Below are 22,909 nucleotides of genomic sequence, written 5' to 3'. Positions count from 1 at the left end.
AGATTAGAGATGAAGCCAACTGTTCATTCAATCGGATGGAGCTACACTGCTCCAATGAATCCATTCCATCCATCAACCATGTCACATGCATGCATGTATCGAGGGAACCATCTATCACAGCCATCAATTGATGTTACGTGTACAAAGACAAAAGCACCAGGACCAAAGCACTTGGATTAGGAATCAACTACCAATCATGGGCAGTAGAATATTTGGGCTTCGGCCTGTACGCGTGGACCTACAGCGGATCGCAAGAAACACAGCGAACCGACTCGGCCGCAACATCTGCATGTAATAAATAGCTATCATAGATTAGGGTTTAGACTCGGGTTTTATTATATTGTCCAGCCATCATCGCTACAATAATTTGCATTTATGAGACGTGTAGAATTACCGCCTTGTCACATCTATAGTGGAATCTCAACTTTTCATCTAGTTCGTGTACTCAATTTTTCATCCACAATTTCAGATTGCAATTCATCATTATTCTTGCTGGTTCTTCGGTTGCTTGCAGAAACACGAACCTTGTTATTCAGGTTGATTGTGTCTACAGCAAGGTCAATAACCATCGGAGATTGATTTAGCGATTGCCGAGGCGTATCGTCGAGTACGGTATAGCCGGATCGTCAAGGTCAAAATCCACCAAATCGATATTTATCTCCACTCTCATCGAAAGATTGGGCCGCCGTCACATCAGGCCTGGCGCGCCTCCTCCTCGGCCTCGCGCTGCTCCTCCTTGAGGTCGCGCTCGAGCATCTCCCCGTACTCGCCGCGACGGCACTCCTCTGCCAGCCGGCACTGGCGCCACATCTCGAGGTACGCCTGCTCCTACGCTGGCGTCGCCCCCAGCCAAACCGGTGGCGCGGACACCCACTCGCGCACCACTCCCCCCCCAGGAGAAGCGCGCGATGGGCTCGGGCTCGGGCTCCAGCTGCGGCTCCGGCTTGATGGGGGACGGCGGGGCCACCGACGGCACCACGCGGTCGCCCGCCGCAGAGAGGGCAAGGGCCTGCACCATTGCCTCCTCGTAGCGGGCCTCCTCTTCCGCCTCCGCCGCCTCCGCTCTGCGCCGTTCGTCCTCCTCGCTCTTCCGGCAGACTGCCGCAAGGGCTGCCTAGTAGGCGTCCTCCGCCGCCTGGTCCTCCTCACGGACGATGAGCGCCGGTGGCGGCGACCTCCGGTCGACCTCGCGCACGCCCCATCGCCTCGCCTCCTCGTACTCGAAGGCGAACCATCTCGCCCAGTTGGGCGAGTCGGCTGCGTAGGCGGGGTCGCTGCGCTACTCCGGCGTCAGCAGCGCCCGCCGGCGCCGCACCTCCTTCGCATGAGCACAAGCCGCCCGCGGTCCCGCCGGCACTGGGGTCCTATCTGGATCCAGATGCCAGTCGTGCGGCAGCGTCACGTCGGGATATGGCAGAGGCTGGCGGTGCTGCCAGTGCCACTCCACCTGGTGCACTGGTACGTTCACGCGCTGCCTTTGCCGGCGAGGCGCCGGCGCCGGCGGAGGCGGGAGGAAAGGGGTGGCGGGGGACTTGCTCTTGGCCTTGCTGCCGTTGGCGCCGGAGAAGAGGCCCATCTCGTTGTGGTTGTGGTGGCTAGGGTATGCCGGCGACAAGGGAGCAAAGGTGGGCAGATGTGCACGGCAAGTTTGGATGAGGACGGCCCCCGCCGCACGGTCGGCTTAAAAAAGGACGAGCGCCATCGCTGGCGCGCGGGCCCGTCGTCATAAATTTAACTGACCGCGTGGGTAGCGGGTAGTTGGACGGCCGCCATGTGGGGACGCGGCGGATAGCGAGAAGGCGCACGAAGCGTCCGTTCGGCATCCGCGCCGACGCATTTGGGGCGCGGACGCGACGCAGACGTGATTTGGGTTTGGGTCGGCGCGTTGGGCCGCCATTTTTGTCTGCGCCGACCCAAACGGACGCAGGCGGACGAAATGGGACGGCCCTTTGGAGTTGCTCTTAAAGAGAGCAACTAACGATCGCTCCTTCAGGAGCCTCCCAACGTCCCAACGATCACTCAGGGGTGGGCTGAAAGCGCGCACTCAGCCGCCGGCACGTGTCGTGTTCTGGGGTTTTCTTCGGATTTTTTTTATTTTCCGCACGCCTTTTTGGCTTTTTAGATTTTTTTTGGGGGGTTTGGTTTTCCGCCGGTCTTTTTTAGCTTTTGGACGAAAAAAAATTATAAGAAAAATGTTTTTCTTTTTCCTTTCACGAGAGGTACAACCAGGGATTTCTTTTTTTTCTTTCCGCGAGAGGCACAATCGTGCCTCTCGACAAGGGAAAACAAATACGTTTTCTTTTTATTTTCTTCCACGAGAGGCACGGTTCTACTTTCGCGAGAGGCACAGTTTTGCTTTCACGACGTGCCTCTCGGAAAGGAAAAAAAATGTGTTTTTTTTTCATTCCGCAAGATGCATGGTTTTGCTTTCGTGAAAGGCACGGATGTGACTTCCGGAAAGGGGGAAAATGTGTTTTCTTTTTTTTCTTCTGTGAGAGGCATGGTTTTGTTTCCACGAGTGGCACAATTTTGCTTTCTTGAGAGGCACGGCCGTGCCTCTTTTGGAAAGAGAAAAAAAACATGCTCTTGTTTTGGTTTTTCCGTCCGGTTTTTTCGTTAAAAAAGTTCATCAAAATCTATCAAATTGGGATCTAGTTTGAAGATCTTAATACGAGTAATCCAATGGTTAAAATGGTTCAAGATTTGGGCGCATGGTTTAAGAGATAAAATGTTTAGAAAAAAGGAAAACTCTCAAGTTGCGACAAGTGACGCATTACATGTGCATGCAGTGCGTCACTTGTCGCATTCTGAGAGTAAAAGTGATCTTTGAAATGAGTACTTATCAATTAGTGATTTCGGAGTTTAAAGATGTGAGTTCGGAGTTTAAAGATGTGAGTTTGCTTGTGGATTGGGCTTGGGTAGTTGAACCCTTTAATCGGACGAGGACTTTCTGAAATCACTAATTAAGGAGTACTCATTGCAAATATCACTTTAATTTCTCTAGTTGCGACAAGTGGCGCACAGCGCGCCACTTGTCGCAACCTGGGAGTTTTTCCGTTTTTCGTAGATCTGTTTATTCAAAACGTTTTATCTCTTAAACCATGCGTCCAAATTTTGAACCGCTTTCACCGTTGGATTCCTCGCGTCGAGATCTTCAAAAACAGATCCCATGTTGATAGGTTTTGATGAACTTTTTTTACGAAAAAACCGGATGAAAAAACAGAACCGGAAGCATGGGTTTTTTCCCTTTCCGAAAAAGGCACGCCCGTGCCTCTCACGAAATCACAACCGTGCCTCTCGCGGAAGCAAAATCGTGACTCTCGCGGAAAAAAAGAGAGAAAACACATTTTTTTCGTTTCCGAGGAGGCACGGCCGTGACTTTCGTGAAAGCACACCCGTGACTCTTGCGGAAGCAAAACCATGACTCTCGCGAAAGAAAAAAAACAGAAAACACGTTTTTTTTTTCATTTCCGAGAGGCACGGCCGTGACTCTCGCGAAAACACACCCGTGCCTCTCGCGGAAGCAAAACCGTGACTCTCGCGAAACAAAAAAAGAAAAACGTGTTTTTTAGATGCACGGCCGTGACTCTCGCGAAAGCAAAATCGTGGAGGCAAAAACCATGACTCTCATGAAAAGAAAAAAAGAAAACACGTTATTTCGCGCAAAATATTTTTTTCAATTTTTTTATTGAAAAGCTAAGAAAGACCGGTGGAAAACCAAAACGTTGAAAAAACCCGAGAAAAAACATTTAAAAAGCCGAAAACACGTGTGAAAAAATAAAAAAATAAAATCCAAAGAAAGCGCCCAAAGCACGACACGTGACGAATGGCTGAGAGCACGCCAAATGGCGCTGATCGTTGCGAGACTTCCGAAGGAGCACTCGTTAACTAGTTGCTCCCATGACTTTCAGGGAACTGGCGCCCACTGGCGCACCTACTGGGCCGGCCCAGGAACACGTAGCGGTGTAGTGCGGAAAACCTTCCAAAACAGTTACTCCTGTGAGGATTTGAGCTCGCGCTGTTTAGATACAAAGCACCGTGCCATCTTACATTTACTAAGAGCTAGTGATAGCCTCAAAAGAAAAACTAAGAGCTAGTGATTGATTACAGCGTGAAATGTTTAAGAACTATCCGTGCTATTTCTTGCACATACATTTTTGAAAAAACATGATCTTTCTTGGGGGGAAATGTGAACAAAATAAAAAATTCATGTATAAAATTCATGATTTTGAAAGAAATTCATCAACTTTCAAAAAATGTTCACAAATTTGAAAAACTACATCGAGCTTCAAAACAAGTTCACACATTCGAAAAAAGTTCATCGATTTCAAAAAAAAGTCCATCGATTTTCAAGAAAGTTCAAAAATTCAAAAAAAGTGCATCAGTTTCATAAAAAGTTAACAAATTCGAAAAAAAGTTCATTGATTTGAAAACAAGGTTAATGGATTTCCAGAAAAAAATTACAAATTCAAAAAAATCATCGATTTTAAAGAAAAAAATCATAAATTCGAAAAAAAGTTCATCAATTTTCAAAAAAATCGCAAATTCATAGAAAGGTTTATTGATTTGAAAAAAGGATCATCGGTTTTCAAAAAAAAGTTCAAAAATTCGTAAAGAAGTTCATTGATTTAAAAAAATCAACGATTTTCAAAAAACTCCATCGAATTTTTAAAATTTCACAAATTCCTATGAAATTCATCGTTTTGAAAAAAAGACATAGGTTCCAACGGTTCACGAATTTAAGAAAAGGAAAAAGAAAAAGAGAATTAGTCACACGAGGTGACGTGACACGGGTGGTTTCTCTAGTTTATTTGTACTGGTAGATCGCAGGTTCTAGTCACGGCCAACCCACCGCGAGTGTGCGTTTTTGGAGTTTTTGCAGGAAAAAAAATCTAAATGGGCCGGCAAATTGTAGTGATTTGCCTCCAACCAAACAGGATTTTAAAAGCGTGGGAATAGATGAAATCACTAATTGGGGAGTATTTTTTTCTAAAGATCACTTTCACCTCGCATGTGCGCCACTTGTCGCAACCTAGGAGTCTTCCCTTTTTTCATAGATCCATTTATTCAAAACGATTTATCTCTTAAATCATGCGTCCAAATCTCAATCATTTTTCACAGTTAAATTCCTCGCGTCGAGATATTCAAAATTAGATCCCACGAAAAAAGCCGGACCCAAAGCACTTTTTTTTTCCTTTCCGAAAACCGTTTCCGAGAGGCACAATCATGCCTCTCGCGGAAGCAAAATCGTGCTTTTGCGAAAATAAGAGAAAACACGTTTTTTCCCGTTTCCGAAAGGCACATCCACACCTCTCGCGGAAGCAAAATCTTGCCTCTCACGGAAGTAAAAACGTTTCTCTCACGAAAAAAAAGAGAAAACACTTTTTTTCGTTTCCGAGAGGCACGGCCGTGCCTCTCGCAGAAGCAAAATCATGCCTCTCACGGAAGCAAAACCGTGCCTCTCGTGGAAGAAGAAAAAAAAAGAGAAAATATTTTTTTTCTGTTTCCAAGAGGCACGACCGAGGCCTCTCACGGAAGCAAAACCATGCCTCATGCGGAAGCAAAACCGTGCCTCTCGTGGAAGAATAAAAAAGAGAAGTGAAAGCAAAACCGTGTCTCTCACAGAAGAAGAAAAAAGAGATAACACATTTTTTCCGTTTCCAATAGACACGACCGAGGCTTCTCACGAAAGTAAAACCATGCCTCACGCTTGCCTCTCGCGAAAGAAAAAAGAAGAGAAAATGTGTTTTTTTTTTCGTTTTCGAGAGGCACGATTGTGCCTCTTGCAGAAGCAAAACCATGCCGTTCGTGGAAGCAAAACCGTGTCTCTCGCGAAAGAAAAAAAAGAGAAAACATATTTTTTTCATTTTCAAGAGGCATGACCATGCCTCTCACGGAAAAAAAAGAAAGAGAAAACATGTTTTTCGGTGTAGAAAAAATCTTTTTCGAATTTTTTGATCCAAATTCTAAGGAAGACCGGTGAAAAACCGGAAAAAACATCTAAAGGCCGAAAACGTGTGTGAAAAAAAATACGAAGGAAGCGCCCAGAGCGGAACACGTGGCGGCGGCTGAGAGCGCGTCAAGTGGCACGAGGCTGGGAACGAGCGCTCTTTAGTTAGTGCCCATTAAATGATAGTACCAAATTGTGCGCTTGTTTTATTGTGCACAGGAAATAAAAAGATTATTCGCATGAGATCGGAGTCGATATAAATTTTACCGTGACATCTAGTACAAATGATTTATATAATGCTATGGATTGAAACCCTGCCAGTCGAAGAACATGCAGAAGACATCCAACATACACTGGTTGGAAATCTTCTAAATCAAAGATTTATATAATGCTAAGGATTAAAACTATTTTAATTTTGTTGGAAATATTTTGAATCAAAGAGGCCCAGTTAAGGTTGTGGTTGTGCTAAATTTTCTAGAGACCAATGGCTTTTGGTGGGTCGACGGTAGCACGGGATCTCGCTTAGATCGAACAATGTCGTCTAGCCGTCCAACCTTGTGCATGGATCAACCAGTGGGGTTTACCTGTTGCAACAACGCACACTGGAAGGAGGAAATTGCACAACCCATCAACTATCATGGCCAATTTTTTAAACTAATACTTCGTGTTTGTTGCACAAAACAACACTTATTGGTGCAATTTGTTGCCGCTAGCTCTAATTCATCGTTTGAACGCCTAATGGATTGGTCCCGCTTATAAGTGTGCACGTGACAAAAAGTATGCCACACTAGTCGGCCAACCAAAGCTACAAGATTCCCCAAACTAGTGGTCAAAAAGTGCCAAAAATAATCCCAACCCAGTACTAGATAAAGGCATGATTTACTCTTTTTTTGCATTTTCTAGAAAATATTGAATTTTGTAAAAAAATTCTGGATGAACGAACTAAGCTACCAACATCTCCCAAATCTATGATTCAAATAAGTTGAATATTTTCCGGGCCATCGCTGGGTCCATATATGATCCAGTTTTTTAAAACATTGTATTAAGAATCAAAAAATTGAATGAGCAACTATAGCTTTTTTTTTTGCGGGTGAGCAACTATAGCTACCAATATTAATTGTTTTAGCTGGCGAGCTGATGTGACCATTAGAAATCGTGTCAACATAGTCATATGATGGATTGGAGCTAGCTGCAACGGATTACATCAATATGTGATGTTTTATGCAACAAAGGCAAAATACTCCCTCGGCTCCGAATTATAAGATCTTGCAAGTTTCTTTTCTAAACCAGATGCATATAGATGTGTGTTAGTGTGTTTCACTCATTTCAATCCTTATGTAGTCCATATTAAAATATCCCAAACGTCTTATAATTCGAAACAAAGGTGATACTAAATTATGTGCAAAATCGGCATCAGTGATTTGTGGTTTGTGCAATTTCCTCCGCTGGAAGAGAAGACGAGGTCGTTTTGCCCGGGGCGTACCAATGGTTGCTGTTGCTGGTAGCCTGGTAGCATCACAAGAATCTTTAAAAAAAAAAAATCGAAGCTCCACCCATCGAGGTGCGACCAACATTTGGTGGTTAGTTGAGTCCACCTGGCTGGCTCCACACGGCAACATGTTTTTGCTCTATCCTTAGAAACAGAAAGTCAGCGACCACCTGGAGTTGTTAAGTATACCGAGCACTGACCGAGTAGTAACCAAAATTATGTACTCATACAGCTCTCACACGGCTCTCTCATCGTCGGAGCCCAAGGAGGCGGCAATGGAGCGGGACGACGGCGACCACGAGACGTTTTGGAGCGCCCACTGCAGTCTCAGCTCATCGACGGGTGACGAGCGGGACGAGCAGCAGAGCTCCCCTGGCGCAGAGGGCGCGGTGTTCGTCGCGTTATCAGACGATGTCAACGAAGGGATGAGCACCTTGCTGTGGGCGATGAAGAACCTGGCCAAGGATGGATCTAGGGTTGTGATAGCTCATGTCCGTAGCCCCACACGATCGACCCACAAAAGTAAGCCGGCACTTCCCTGCATGTTATCAGCAGGTGAATTTTGGGTTATCTTTTCTGATGTGTTTCAGTGGGGGGTAAAAGCTCATCATGGCAGCATGAGACCAGAAGAGGTCAGCAATCATAGAAACTTACAGCGGGACAAAACAGGGAAGAACATGGATGAATATGCCCTGACAGCGAAACGCGCGACAAAAGATCTAGAGGTTCAACTCAATTTCGGTCACCGGTCAATACCTTTCTACCTCTGGCTACGTCCATCACTCGAATTCAGTTCAAGACTAACGTGGGACACACTCTACTATGCCAGATTGACTGTGATGAAGTGGTGATTGAGATGGACGATGTTGCGGAAGGACTCGCACAACTCATTGCTATTCATGGCATCACCAGGCTTGTAATGGGAGCAGCTGCCGACCAACACTACTCAAAGTACACATCACACCTGCCCAGCCCAATGCTTTTCCCCCAAAAGGGGTCTGCTGTTTTTCTCATGCCAATTTATGTTTCTAGAACAGGCAGCACCAGCACGGTGGACTAACTGTATTTTCAGTACATGCGGTCCTTTTTCGACACGGTATTTCAACATAGATACCAAATTTACAAACAAAATCACCTTACCACAACAACTTTATTTATTTATTTGACACACGAGTAAAATTAAGTGATGAAGCGGCGGCCTGCAAGTAATGGAAAAGGGTATATATGAGTTAAATTATGATACCACTTCAAGGAACTTAACGTTAACGGATAACTCTGTATGTCCATTCTTTCAGATATCTTTTGTTCAGATTCATATATACTGCAATCCAATTCACTGTAATTTGCAAATTGTGCAACTCAGTGTAATTTGCAAATTGTATATATTACACTACTCTGTGTTTTAAATATAGAGACTGCATTTTCAAACTTTTTTTCCTAACAAGTAGTGAAATAAGGCTAAGGCAGGCTTCAATTAACAAACTTATGCACAATCTAATAATGTTCTCAACCTATAGGGAAATGAAAACACCGAAGTCCAAGACAGCGCTCAAGCTGATGGACACAGCAGCTCCATCATGCAAGATATGGTTTATCTGTGATGGGCATCTGATATGTACCAGGTAAAAGTAGAGCAAGGTCCATCCCGTGTCAGCAGTTTTACTACGTTATCCAGATTTTTGTATTTATACTTCTACATATTGATAGTATCTTCAAGTTTAGCCTAGGGACCAATTTATTGTGTTCTCACAGAACTAGTGCAAATGACTGAAAATCCACTAACCATACCTGTGCAGTTACAAGGAAAATCTTCTTGCAATATCCCCGTCACCTGTACAACGCACAACACCATCTTCAGTGTGCAGAATTTCGAGCCAGATGAGATCAATGGCACTGAAGAATGAAGAAGCAAGCTCAAAAGGATATAATTCAGCTTCATCGTTTGAATCACAAATGAGTGACTGGGATTTTTTGTTTGGAGGTGACTATCCTAAACATATTTATACTTTGTAGTGACTACTCTATGCCATTCTTGCAAATTGCAAAAACAGTTGTTCTGGATTATTATTTTTTAAATCTCGGTAGATGGTTTATCCTTACAACATCATATTATTGTATTACAAGAAAAAGGACCAAAATTTTGGTTTGTGGTTTCCATAGTTGGCCTTTTTTTTTACGCTGCATAGTTGGCCATTTAAAGAATCCAAAGGGTTCATGAATAAACTCGGAGATCTATGTTTAATCAATAGAACTGGCAATAATACAAAGTACAACATAATTTGTATATTTTTCATAAACTACATTCTTTACGTATGTTAAAATTGTTGAAGCTCAGAAGAGTCTACACCATAGAAATTAACCAACAAGATATGGGACGCTGTGGAGGTAGCAGATCACAGCAACCATTTTTAGTTCTATGTGTGGAGAAAATGTTTCCTCATGTGAACAGAGTAAAAATTGTAGAGCTTCATGCACTAGCCAATGCAACCAAAAGTCCGAACTTATGGAAAGGGCTAGACAATTCACATATACACTTCAACGCCCCCTCTCACGTGTGACGCGGGAAGACAACACGAATAGACTTAGAGGTATGGCTCAAGAGGCCTATACATGGACACAAAGGGGGGCAGCAGCAATTTTTGGATAAATTGCGAAAGTCAGGATTTGAACTCAAGACCTTAGGCTCTGATACCATGTTAGGCTTCATGCATTAGCCAACGCAACCAAAAGTCCAAACTTATGGAAAGGGCTAGACACACATATACACTTCAATGAAAATGATTTTGGTCATACTGTTTACCTTTTCTCCTTTAAAGGTAGTCAAGCTATTTATTTTTGTTATAATGAACTCCAGATTGGGAAAAGACCACTTATATCTCATCGAGGACAGATGATGCAGTCAGTATATCTGGAGCCACAACTTTACCTGTGATTATTGGTGATGCACACAAACTAAGACAAGTGAAACACTCTCCAACTTATGAATCTGATGGCATCCACTTGGTGCCTGAATGTCATATGGTATGGTCATCTGTGCTAAACCATTAATTTACTAAAGTAATTCATGTTATAATTCCTTGCTCATGGTATCATACAGGAAGAAGCATTAATTGTAGATGAAGAAACACATTTCCGACATCAGGAGGTGTACACTGTAGCTGAGCTGTGGAAGGGACATGACGAATCTAACAAATGTGACAAAGCCGCAGATCTGCTTTCAGCTCTTCAAAGAGTAAGCTTTGTTTCGTAGGTCCATGCTGCATATCCATAAGTAATGAAAGTAGCATCCCTTTTATAGACCAGCCAAATTAGTTTCTCTTTTAGCCAAAAATAGTATGACAAGAATGTTCTTGCAGGCTAAAGTTTCAGAAGATACGTATCTTCATGAGGTGAACCAGCGGAAACAGATTGAGGAGATACTTACAATACAGAGGCTGGAGATTGACGAAATGAAAAGAAGACGCTATGCGTTACATGATGAACTACAGGATTCAAAGAAGCAGAAGCTCATGCTGGAACAGCATATCATTCAGATCGAGACTGCTAGAAAGGATAATGTAAAGGAGATTACTGACTTCTTTACAGAAAAATCGTGCGAGGAAACTAAGAAATGCCTAAAACTCGAAATGGATCTGCTTTCAGCACTGCAAAAAGTAAGAGTTTGCTCCAGGAATCTTTAGTACTCCCTCCGTTTAGAAATAAGTGATGCTGTTTTAGTTCAAAACTAAAACAACGTCACTCATTTCCAAAAGGAAGTAATAGTATAGTTCAACTTAGAAGTGCGTGAATAAAATTTAAACTATTATTGCAGGCCAGGGAGATGGAGAATCTGTACCAAAACGAGAAGGGGCAGCGGTTAGACATGGATGTGAAGATTACGAGACAGAGGGTGGAGATTGAAGAAACAAAGAAGCATCGTGATGAACTATATTATGAGCTAAAAGATTTAAAGGAACACATACTCAGGCTAAAAATAATTGTAAGTATGGAAGTATGTCTCTCAGCTGTCTGTTATGAGATCGTATAGAAAATCTGACTTAATCCTTTATTAAGGATGTGCAGGATGCGCCTGAAGAAACTAACAGAAGAACTTGAAATGGTAAGATATTGCTTCATTGCTCCCAGTTACAAACTGCAGCTTCATAACTAAATGTGGATTGCTCTTATAGGTTAAAGAACTAGAGCATGGTATTTTGCGTGAGATGAGAAAGCGGAAAGCAGTGGAGGAGGCGCATGCAATTCGGGAGGAGGAAATTCAGGCAATGATACGACAGCTGGCAGATATAAATGCCAAATATATATCTGATATGAAGTCAGCCATAAAATTTCATGAACAAGAGCTTGAAAAGAGCAAACACTTTATCCAAGAAATTCAAGCAAAGTATGACAAGTCACTACATGAGAGAGATACTGCAGTAACAGAGGCTAAAGAATTGCGGCAAAAGAATAAGCATGGAGCCTTGGTGTTCTCACTATCTGAGCTGCAGCAAGCAACCAAATGCTTTGATATATCACTCAAGATTGGCGAAGGTGGATCTGGAAGAGTCTATAAGGGTTTCCTCCGAAACACGACTGTAGCTATAAAGTTGCTTCATTGTCAACGCCTTCAAGGACAACAAGAATTCCATCAAGAGGTAATTGAGATGACTTCTCCTGAATCATATTTTTGCTTTTATTCAAAAGAGTAGTAACATCATCATGGCATCGTCACTGCAGGTTGCTTTTCTCAGTACAGTGAGGCATCCTAACATCATGATGTTTATAGGAGCATGACAAGAAGCTTCTGGTTCTGGCCTGGTGTACGAGTTCCTCCCAAATAGGAGCCTTGAGGAACATCTCTCTTGTAAGGAAAAGAAAAACACACCACCATTGACATGGCAAGTGCGCACCAGGATTATTGGAGATATGGTCGGCTTTGACGTTTATCCACTCCCACAAGCCTCTCCCCATTGTTCACGGTGATCTAAAGCCGGACAATATTCTTCTTGACGCTAATTTTGTGAGCAAGTTGAGAATCTGCCAGGTTTCGAAAAATCCAAGGGCCACAAAGAACACTAAGGATCCCAAGTTCTTAACCACTGGGGAACTCACCCCACAGTGCGATGTGTACTCCTTTGGCATTATCATCCTACGCCTGCTGACAGGAAGGTCATCGCAAAAGATCGTTGTGACTGTAGAAAAAGCGATGGAGAAGGGGCACCTGCATTCCATTATCGACGATTCCGCAGGGAGCTGGCCATACCAACAGGCCGACCAGCTTGCGCGTGTTGGACTGAGATGCACCAACTTGAGTGGGAAGCGCCAACCAGATCTTATAGGGGGGGTGTGGGGAGAGCTCGAGCCACTGATGAAGGCCGCCTCCTGGAACGCTGGGCGGCCATCCTTTGCAGCTTCGTCAGATGACACACACACACCATCCAGCTTTGTCTGTGCAATCTCTCAGGTTAGTAAGGATCCACAAACTGCATCGTAATTTAATGTCTTAGTAGTAGAGACTAGAGAAGCATCTGAACTTACCAACTTTTGGTTGTGTTAGGAAAGCAACTTGTATTCCCATGAGGCCATAGGCCGATATATATACATGTATAGGTGTGGAACATATGCAGGAAACCTCTTATACAACAGGATAAATACAAAGGGGTACATGACTTATATTATAACTCTAACACCCCCCCTCAAACTCATGGTGGATGAACAACACTCAGTTTGGAGAGATAAAAGACATGTTGTGCTCTAGTCTGAGCCTTCGTCAAGAAATCCGCCAACTGTAACTCAGAAGGCACATACTGAAGAGAAATAACCTGATCCTGCACACCAGCGCGCACATAGAAAGCATCAACACCAATATGCTTGGTGAGCTCATGCTTCACAGGATCGCGTGCAATGCTGATAGCACCTGTACTGTCAGATAAGAGCAGAGTCGGTGTAGTGACAGAAACACCAAAATCCTGAAGTAACCACCGTAACCAAGTCACCTCTGCCGTCAAAAGAGCCATTGCTCGCAACTCAGCCTCGGCACTCGAACGGGAAACTGCAAGCTGTTTCTTCGTCTTCCAGGCAATGAGAGAACCACCAAGAAAAACACAGTAAGCAGAAAGTGAACGGCGATCTGAAGGATCACTAGCCCACGTAGCATCCGAATAGGCCTGAAGCTGTAAAGAACTAGAGCGAGGAAAGAATAGACGGTGAGAGATCGTGCCTCGAAGATATCGAAGAACACGAAGGAGATGACTATAGTGAACCGAGGTGGGAGTAGAGACAAACTGACTCAGAATATGAACCGGATAAGAGATGTCCGGACGAGTGACAGCTAGATAGACAAGACTGCCAACAAGATGACGATAACGCGTCGGGTCAGGGAGAGGATCACCATCAGTAGCACGGAGGTGAACATTGAGCTCCATAGGAGTCTCAACAACACGCTCGTCAGTAAGAGCATCACGAGCAAGAAGATCTTGGATATACTTTTCCTGGGATATAAAAAAGCCATCAGAGGTAGAAGAGACTTCAATCCCAAGAAAGTAGCGAAGAGGTCCAAGATCAGACATAAGAAACTGCTCACTAAGACGGGCCTTTACAAAGGCAATATACTCGGGGTCATCCCCCGTGATGATCATGTCATCAACATAAAGAAGAAGAAGAGTCCGACCACGAGGAGAAAGGTGAATAAACAATGCTGGATCATGAGCACTTGCTAAAAAACCAGCTGCAGTGATCACAGAGGCAAAGCGCTCAAACCAGGCGCGGGGGGCTTGCTTAAGGCCATAGAGAGAGCGACGAAGACGACATACCATGCCATCAGGAACAGAATACCCAGGTGGTGGCTGCATGTACACCTCCTCACACAGCTCACCATTAAGAAATGCATTCTTAACATCAAGCTGAGATATAGACCAGTGGCGTGCAGAGGCAACGGCAAGAAGTGTACGAATAGTGGTCATATGGGCCACATGAGCAAAAGTCTCGTCATAATCACGACCATGCTCCTGCTGAAAACCACGAGCCACAAGACGAGCTTTGTGACGCTCAAGAGAACCATCGGAGCGAGTCTTAACCTTGTAGACCCACTTACAAGTGATCGGACGGACTCCGGGAGGAAGAGAAACAAGATCCCAGGTACCAGTGCGTTCAAGAGCAGCAATCTCCTCTGCCATCGCAAACTGCCATTCAGGATGAACAACAGCCTGACGGTAAGAAGTCGGCTCAAGAACAGCAGCACCGACGGTGGGAAATCCAAAGCGATCAACAGGCAGACGAGGACGAGAACGCAAGCCATAAGTAGGCTGAGAGGAAGATGACGACTCATCCACAGAGGCATCGACTGGTCGTGGACGACGAGTGTAATGCTGAGGAAAAGATGGAATAATAGAAGGAGGAATCGTCAAGGTAGAATCGGGGGGTGGCGACGAAGAAGTCACCGGAGATGAAGGTGTAAAATCCGGTGACAAGCTGGGAGAGGAGACCGGGGAGGAAGTCACCGGAGATGAAGGTGGAGAACCCGGTGACATGCTAGGCGAGGAGACCGGGGAGGATGGTGGCTGCAAATCAACTAGAGGTGGAGAAGGAGAGGAAGTGGAACGGAGAGGTACAGTCTCGACGGGGGTGATAGGTGAGTCAGGAAAAGTGAGGAAAGAGATATCCTGCACTGAAAAAGTCGAGGAAGATGGGCGTGGGTAGAAGGGACGAGACTCATCAAAAGTCACATCTCGAGAGATACGCATCCGACGACCAATAGGATCCCAACAACGATAGCCCTTATGCTCATCACTGTAGCCTAAGAAGACACACTCAACAGACTGAGCGGTCAGTTTGGTGCGTTCGCGAGGGGCAAGAAGAACATAGCAAACACAACCAAACGAGCGAAGCATCGAATAATCGGGAGAACGATAAAAAAGTCGCTCGAAAGGAACACCACCCTGTAGAGCAGCGGAAGGCTGTATATTGATAAGATAGGTGGATGTGGAGACGGCCTCAGCCCAAAAATGAGGCGGGAGAGAGGCAGCAATCATCAATGCACGAGCCGTCTCAAGAAGATGTCGATGCTTTCGCTCGGCCACACCATTCTGAGCATGAGCACCAGGACAAGAGAATTGAGAAAGAGTCCCGTGCTCAGCAAGAACACCACGCAACATCTTAGAGATATACTCGCCAGCGGAGTCAGCACGAAAAACACGAATAGGTGAAGAGAACTGAGTACGAACCATGGCAGCAAAACGCTTATAAATAGACAACACCTCAGAACGAGAAGTCATGAAATAAAGCCATGTGTAACGAGAGAAATCATCTATGAAAATAATATAGTATTTATGACCACCTTTCGAAGCGAAAGGGGCCGGACCCCATACATCAGAATGGACTAAATCGAAAGGACGCTTGGACATTGACTCACTATGTGAATATGGTAACTGAATCTGCTTGCCAAGACGACAACCCCGACACTCTAAAGAGACATCTCCTGAGACAGACCCCAGAAGACCTCGATGAACTAAAGAAGACAACCAAGAACCACACAGATGACCAAGTCGATAATGCCACTGCTGGAAGGAACCAGTAACGGAGGCGACAGAAGCGGAAGAACTGGCGATGGTGGTGGCAGCGGAAGGAACATGAAGCCAGTCCAACTCCCAAAGACCCTGAGAATCACGGCGGCGAGGGCCAGCCCCAACCAGAGTGTGTGTGCGACGGTCCTGGACAGAACAAGAGTCAACGTCAAGGATGACGCGACAACCAAAATCCGTAAGTTGACCAGCAGAAAACAGATTCATGGTAAGTCGAGGAACATGAGCAACATCAGGAACAGAATAAGAAGGAGTGGTAAGATTGCCTCTACTAGCAACAGAAAGTGGAGTACCATCAGCAGTGAAAACATGAACAGGAGAATCCAGTGATCGAAGAGAGGACAAAGTGGAAGAATGAGAAGACATATGAAAAGAAGCTCCAGAGTCCAGAACCCATGGGGATGTACCTGACTGTGTAGAGGGTGATTGCTCAGTGCGGGAAGCATCAGTCACAGAACCAGCAGTACCCGTCGAGGAAGAACCTGAAGCCGCGAGCAGACGCTTAAGTCTCAGAATATCCTGCTCAGTCAAAGCAATGGCTGAAGCTGTCGAGGTAGATGACGAAGTCCCTGAAGATGATGGAGCCTTGCGCAGGTGTTTCTTCTTCGTGTAGCACTGAGACTCAAGATGGCCATTATTGTTGCAATAGTCGCAATGTGGACGGGGGCGACCTGAGCCTCCAGAAGGAGTGGGCAAGAGCGGCGGAGCACTCGAGCGAGAAGGGGTCGGTGCAGCAGGTGGCGTAGGAGCACGAGTAGCAAGCACAGGAGGAACCTCCAGCAAACCAGCACCACGTAAGCGAGTCTCCTCAGCACGAATCTCAGAAAGCGCCTCCATGAGAGAAATACGGCCACGAGCAAACAACTGAGCACGCCGGGGCTCAAACTCCTTACGGAGCCGAGACAGGAACTCATAGACGCGATGAAACTCCAAATTGGCCTGGACAGCCTGGCAACAGGGGCAGGTACGACACCCAGCACTGCGGAGAGAATCAAGCTGGCGCCAGATAGCAGAACTTTGTGCATAGAAGTCGTCAACAGTAGAGTCACCCTGCTGAAGAGCATGCTCCTGACGGACCACAGAGATGTATAAGGCATCACCCTTGGGCTCATAACGCTGACGAAGACTGGTCCACATCTCAAATACAGTAGGAAGACCCAGAAACTCAGAAGCAAACTGAGGCAGAACACTAGCAGTGAGAACAGCTGCAGCACGTGCATCATCATCAAGCCACTGGGTGTAAACAGACAAAGCACCATGATACGTCTGAAGAGCCTCCTCATAAGCCAAAACCTGCTCATCATAAGCACGATCAGCAGCCTCATCAACAAGCTTAGCCGCATCCTTTGCGGCCTGATTAGCATTCGCAGGAAGAACCGATGGAGTCGGCGGAGTAGGGGCCACTAGAGGAGCCGGACGTGGCGGACAGCAGACCTCGCCAGAAAGAACACCCCATAGGCGGATGCCACGCATATGAATGCGCATGAAGCCAACGAACTCGGTGTAGTTAGAGCCATCAAAAATCACCGGGCGACGAGGAACAGCAACATAGCCTGATCCAGTAGACATTTTTTTGGCGCGCACGGCGGTAACAGATCAGGAGTTGGGCCCCTGCGTCCGACAACCAGCAAGTCGATCGGCTAGAGCAGTGCCTGAGAATTCGTCCTGAAGCAGGAGGCGAACAAGCGGTCTGGAGCAGGGCGTCACGTGAAGCTGGCGATTTCCAATCGGGAGCAGGGGGACGATCGATCCGACTTCGAGTGCGATCAGGAGAGGAAATCGATCGAAGCCGGCGGGACCTGCGCGAGCGATCGATCGGGAGAGGCCCGGGGCGACGGCGACCAGATCGGGAGAGGCCCAAGGCCCAACTGCAGGGCAGGGCAGAGCGATCAGATCAATCGAGAGACCGGCGAGCGAACGGAAGACGACGGCTCGACTCGATCTGGAGAAGCAGAGGAAAACCACGGGGCGATGCGGGCAGATGAAACCCAGCGGCCGGAGTAGCGGATCAATGGCACGAGTTGCGGCGTGCAAAAGAAAAATTGACCTTGCTCTAATACCATGTTAGGAAAGCAGCTTGTATTTCCATGAGGCCATAGGCCGATATATATACATGTACAGGTGTGGAACATATGCAGGAAACCCCTTATACAACGGGATAAATATAAAAGGGTACATGACTTATATTATAACTCTAACAGGTTGATGCACGGTGAACAGGAGGTGATGCGTGACCCCCAGATTGCAGCAGATGGGTTCACATACGAAGCTGAAGCTATCAGAAGGTGGCTCGACAGTGGACACGACACGTCGCCGATGACGAACCTGAAGCTCAAACACTGCGATCTCACCCCAAACAGAGCGCTCCATTCGGCAATTCTCGAGTGGCAACAGCAGCAGAAGAAGCACGGGACATGACTACATGAGGATCTGTCAGACTGTCACGAACTGCATCCGATTCATGAAGGAGTACATTCATCTCGGCCTCGGATGTAAGCTGTTAACAGATAGTTTAGACCTAGGTATATACGCAAGCAAAACCGATCCATTCATTCCCCTCCCGCGGTGGCGGCGGCTAGGGTGAAGCTTCCTTCCCTGGAGGCTCTGCCGATGAGCCCGTGGACTCACCTCCTCTCTGTCTGCCGCTCCAGCGGCCAGCGGTAGGGAGGGAACTAGTTATGCCTTTGGACTAGCTCACTATTGTTGAGAAAACCATCACACTTGCATGATTCACTTCCTTGGCTGAGAAAACTATCAAGAAACCAAAAAAGTTAACCAGCAATATTGACCCCAATTCAAAGTATGCAAACACTCTTACTAACATGGGAGAATTTTGTCCTGAGAACCTATAGGAGAAAAAACCAACGATGTGGCTGACAAAACCGGAGATAAAATATATCAATACATCTCAGGGTTGTATTATGAACGGCTTTGAAACTTGGAGGGTGAAATTTGAACCAAAGTAAAGTTGAGGGTTGTAAAGTAAACCCTAAGACAAGTTCAGGGGGTAATGCAGACTTCTCTCCCCAGACTTAGATGAAAACTAAGGAAAAACAAACATGCCCTGAAGAAACAAACATGCCCTGAAGAAATAGCATCGGCAACCCTCAAAAGAAAAAAAGCATCGGCATCCTGACCATTTCAACCTTGTGCAGCTCCGACATGCAGGCGAACTCAAAAACATGCACGAGCACCAGGCACCGCAATGCCAATCTGAGTATCAGGCAACGAGGTCGTACTCGTCGCGTGCGGGCGGCACAACGTCCAGCCGCATCATGCTCCTGTACTGCACCGGTACTGGCGCGCCCGCACGCACGCAGAGCTCTACCACGGCCGGGGCCTTGCCATAGTACCTCTTGAGCTCGTTCGCGAGAGGCACACTGTCGCCAGCTGGGTCGCGGACGTGCCAGACATGGTTCAGGGGGACGATGTCGTCTACTGTGGCTTCCTGCCACGCGTGCTGGCCATCCCGCTGCTGGTGCTTGCTCGCCTTGCACATCCTCACCTTGTGGCCCTTGGGCCCGACCTGCACATCTGGGCAGTACCCGCAGGTGACCACACCGTACTTCCTCATCAGCCTCGCTGCGCCTGACCGCATATCCAGCCAGGACTGCAGCGTCCTGGAGCTCATCTCTCTCACAGTGATCTCTTCTTCTGTCCGGTTACCGACATAGGCTGTAGAAGCAGAACTCGTTTGAGGCGGCGGGGATGGATAAGACCAAGCTTCAGGTGATGTTTCTGCTTCTGAGGAGCCGTCTTCATCGTCCAGCTCAAAGTCTGCAATCCTGCCGTCGATTGAGTAAACTGGCCTCGTCCTCCTCTTGGTTGGGTAACGCTCGACGTCGACACCGGCCTGGATGCATAGCTCCAGGATGGCCGGGAGCCTCGGGACGACGTACTTCTCCTTGTGCACCACCCTGGGCTTCCCAACGCGATCAAACAGGTGGTAGCAGTATGGGAAGCCGAGGACGTCCCGTACCGTCCCTGGCCGCCACACGTGCAAGGAGTTCCTCGACGCGCTGTTGGGGCCCTCACACGTCCTGATCTCATGCCCGACGTCACCGATGTGCACCTCCGAGCAGAACCTGATCAGACACTTGACACCGTTACTCCTACCACCATGCTGAATCCACCAGACCATGGCTGCGCAAAGCGAATTACATTGTCATTGGGGTGTGCATGTTTTCCTTTTACCTGCATCGCTTCACCGGGATGGCAGCATCGCCTTTGACAAGGCTGGCGAGGCCGCTGAGGAGCCTCTCCCTTGCTCTGTGCACCCGATGCGCAACCTCGACGAGGTGCGGCACGAGAAGGCCGTTGGCGGGTGGGTGCTCCAGCATGCGGCACGGGGCCTCCTGCCGGGCCTGTCTCTCCTCCTTGGCCCTCCGGATGAGGACCTTCATCGGCGTCACGTACGGCTTCCTCTCCCACTTCCTCCCGGGCCGGGGCACGTCGGCGTACGGGATCTCTTCTTCCTGTGGCTCCCTGCCCCCGTGCAGCCATCGCGTCCACGCTCTGAGAGGACGCACAGACCTCACCAGCGGTTCAGCACCCCCACGCACGACGCGCCGAGCCAAAAGCCCAGCCGGTGGCATTTCATCGAACACGTTGCCCTCAGCGCAGATGCGCCGCCGGTTAGAAGCCGAGACAAAAGGCGATTTGACGAGCAGCGAACTGGCGCGCGTGCTCGAGTTTCGCCGGCGGGGCTCCTGCGGCGGCGACAGGCGGACGTGCGTGTTGTGTTGGGGTCCGGCGAGCGGCGTGGTGGCGCCGGCCCGTGGTCCGGAGGGCAGCAGTCAGAAGTGCGAGGGGTATTTTGGTCAGTGCAACCACTTGGTTGGCTCCTTCCCCCGCCTCCGTCGTGGTCATATCCCGTAGTCGTACCCCAGAGTCCAGAAAAATACGGTCTCCTCCTCCTCTCCTCATGCTTCCGGACGCTGCTCCCGGGGACGACCCCGCGGCCGGATCAGCGGAGGCGGCGGAGAAGGTGAGGGTGAAGGTGCTGTTCTTCGCCCGCGCGCGGGATCTGACGGGCGTCGCGGAGGCCTCCGTGGAGGTGCCCTCCGGGAGCACCGCGGGGGAGTGCCTCGGCCGGGTGCTGGCCTCGTTCCCCAAGCTGGACGAGATCCGCCGCTCTATGGTGCTCGCGCTCAACGAGGAGTACGCGCCCGAGTCCGCCCCCGTCGCCGACGGGGACGAGCTCGCCATCATCCCGCCAATCAGCGGCGGCTGACTGAAAATGAAGAAAAAGAAAGAAAGCAAGGTCGTCTTCTTTCTTCAATACTTGTCTTTGCTTCCTGATCAATGTGCACGCTGAATAATACTCGCTCCGTTCCTAAATACTTGTCTTTCTAGTCATTTCAACAAGTGACTACATACGGAGCAAAATGAATGAATCTACACTCTAAAATATGTGTACATAATCTGTATGTAGTAGTCATTTGAAATGTTTAGAAAGACAAATATTTAGGAACGGAGGGAGTACTAGTAATAAAGTTGCGATGTTCGCTGACATTTGTGTTCTCGAATCATCAATCATGTTGATGAATAACACTCCAGCGACTGAGAAGATACAGAAAGCATGCTCGTGTAGTTGTTGTATATGACAGTATATCGCCTGCTGGTATTAGATGCTGGCTGACTGACCATGGTTGCTCCTCAAAAATGGTTTCAACGTTCACAACACAGTTGATCAATAGCCAGTGAAACTACAACAGAAAACCTTTTTTCTCGAGTGCGTACTATATATTATATAGATATAGAAGAGAAAAGGGGGTAAAGGGCCCCTCCACTTTGGGTTTACATACACATATATACACCCAACTCCACTTAATCTATTACATATTGCTAACTCCTCGCGTCATTGCCCACCGCTAGAGCCGCAAAGAAGCTTTCCACGTCGGCTTTGATGATGCCTGACGTCCTCCACGCTCTGCCCTCCTCCTCTATACGGCGTAGTACTTCTCCTACCGATGGTGTTGCACCATCGAAACAGTTGCGGTGCTTCCACAGTTTCCACATGACAAGGAGGACGAGGGTGCGAATGTCTTTTCCTTCACCTTTGTTTCCACCCTTTGGCTGGGCACCACTCTTGCTTGTTCATCGCCATGCATATCCGTGTCCATATCTCTCTCGAAAAAACGCATTGGGCGAGTATGTGGTCTATGGTCTCCTCCGCTTGGTCGCAAAACGGGCAAGCGTCTTGGTGGTCCAGCCCACGCCGTGCTAATCGGTCTGAGGTAGCTGAATCCTTTAAAAGGGATTTGTCTGAATGAAGAGACTAACAGAAGAAGAAGCCCTAAAAGAGATCTGCTCTCAGATGTTTCTTCATTGCTCCCGGTCACAAACTGCAACTTCATAACCAAATGTGAATTGCTCTTATATAGATTATAAAGACCTTGAGCATCGGGCATATGCCTTTTATATCTAAAAGAAGACCTAGAACATTGGTTTCTGCATTAGATGAGAAGGCGGCAAGTGGCAGCAACAGGAGGAGACACTTGCAATTCAGAAGGATGTAACTCGGGATGTATTCTCCATTTCATGAACAATACTTTTGCTATGCTCCATTCAAACAGAAACAGCCGTGCCTTTGCCTCAAAAAAAAAAAGAAACAGCCGTGCCTGCAAACAAGAGTAGCCGCTTTCAGAATTTTTAGGAGGAAGACACCAGGATTCCTGGCTTTCAGGTAGGCGCGTGCACTGGCATTTGGAACACCGCACTGGCCGTCTAATCCCACCAGGCAATAAATGATCAGGTTGGTTTGAACCTTGTATGATGAGCTCGTCGACCACATGCGATTTGGTTATGTCATTTTCATTCGAAAGGATTGCACACATTTGATTAATGACATTAGTCCAAACGATGCAGTTGAGCCAGTCATACTCCCTCCGTTCCTAAATATTTGTCTTT

The 22,909-nt window shown here is 47.3% G+C and overlaps 2 protein-coding genes and 1 pseudogene across 3 annotated transcripts; 2 read left to right on the top strand and 1 right to left on the bottom strand.

Moving 5' to 3' along the window:
* Positions 1–7,657: 7,657 nt before the first annotated feature.
* LOC125516832 (U-box domain-containing protein 33-like) lies at positions 7,658–18,751 on the top strand (annotated as a pseudogene). Its single transcript, XR_015609274.1, has 13 exons — positions 7,658–7,961; positions 8,043–8,164; positions 8,269–8,390; positions 8,957–9,061; positions 9,236–9,420; positions 10,294–10,460; positions 10,537–10,671; positions 10,796–11,092; positions 11,251–11,418; positions 11,502–11,573; positions 11,609–12,073; positions 12,156–12,882; positions 18,218–18,751. The product of XR_015609274.1 is annotated as a U-box domain-containing protein 33-like (transcript).
* Positions 18,752–18,893: 142 nt separating this feature from the next.
* On the bottom strand, positions 18,894–20,703 carry APO3 (APO RNA-binding protein (DUF794)). Its single transcript, XM_048679179.2, has 2 exons — positions 20,192–20,703; positions 18,894–20,082 (listed from the first exon to the last, which is right to left on the bottom strand). Exons 1-2 carry the CDS (start codon positions 20,590–20,592, stop codon positions 19,218–19,220), a joined length of 1,266 nt encoding a protein of 421 aa, XP_048535136.1. The 5' UTR covers positions 20,593–20,703; the 3' UTR covers positions 18,894–19,217.
* A 214-nt stretch (positions 20,704–20,917) lies between these two features.
* CNX7 (co-factor for nitrate, reductase and xanthine dehydrogenase 7) lies at positions 20,918–21,509 on the top strand. Its single transcript, XM_048679180.2, has one exon. The coding sequence runs from the start codon at positions 20,922–20,924 to the stop codon at positions 21,228–21,230; it is 309 nt and encodes a 102-aa protein (XP_048535137.1). The 5' UTR covers positions 20,918–20,921; the 3' UTR covers positions 21,231–21,509.
* Positions 21,510–22,909: the final 1,400 nt, after the last annotated feature.

Source organism: Triticum urartu, chromosome 6A (genome assembly GCF_056163025.1).
Source record: "Triticum urartu cultivar PI428250 chromosome 6A, HENAU_Tu73, whole genome shotgun sequence".
NCBI lineage: Eukaryota > Viridiplantae > Streptophyta > Magnoliopsida > Poales > Poaceae > Triticum > Triticum urartu.
Note: the sequence above shows the minus strand (reverse complement) of the source record. Positions and strands in the feature narration are given on the sequence as shown.

Excerpts from the sequence above, each read along its gene's own strand:
- APO3 (XM_048679179.2), bottom strand. The coding sequence starts at position 20,592 with ATGCCACCGGCTGGGCTTTTGGCTCGGCGCGTCGTGCGTGGGGGTGCT. Across the intron at positions 20,083-20,191 it reads ATCCCGGTGAAGCGATGCAG|GTTCTGCTCGGAGGTGCACA; the intron begins GTAAAAGGAAAA and ends GTGTCTGATCAG.
- CNX7 (XM_048679180.2), top strand. The coding sequence starts at position 20,922 with ATGCTTCCGGACGCTGCTCCCGGGGACGACCCCGCGGCCGGATCAGCG.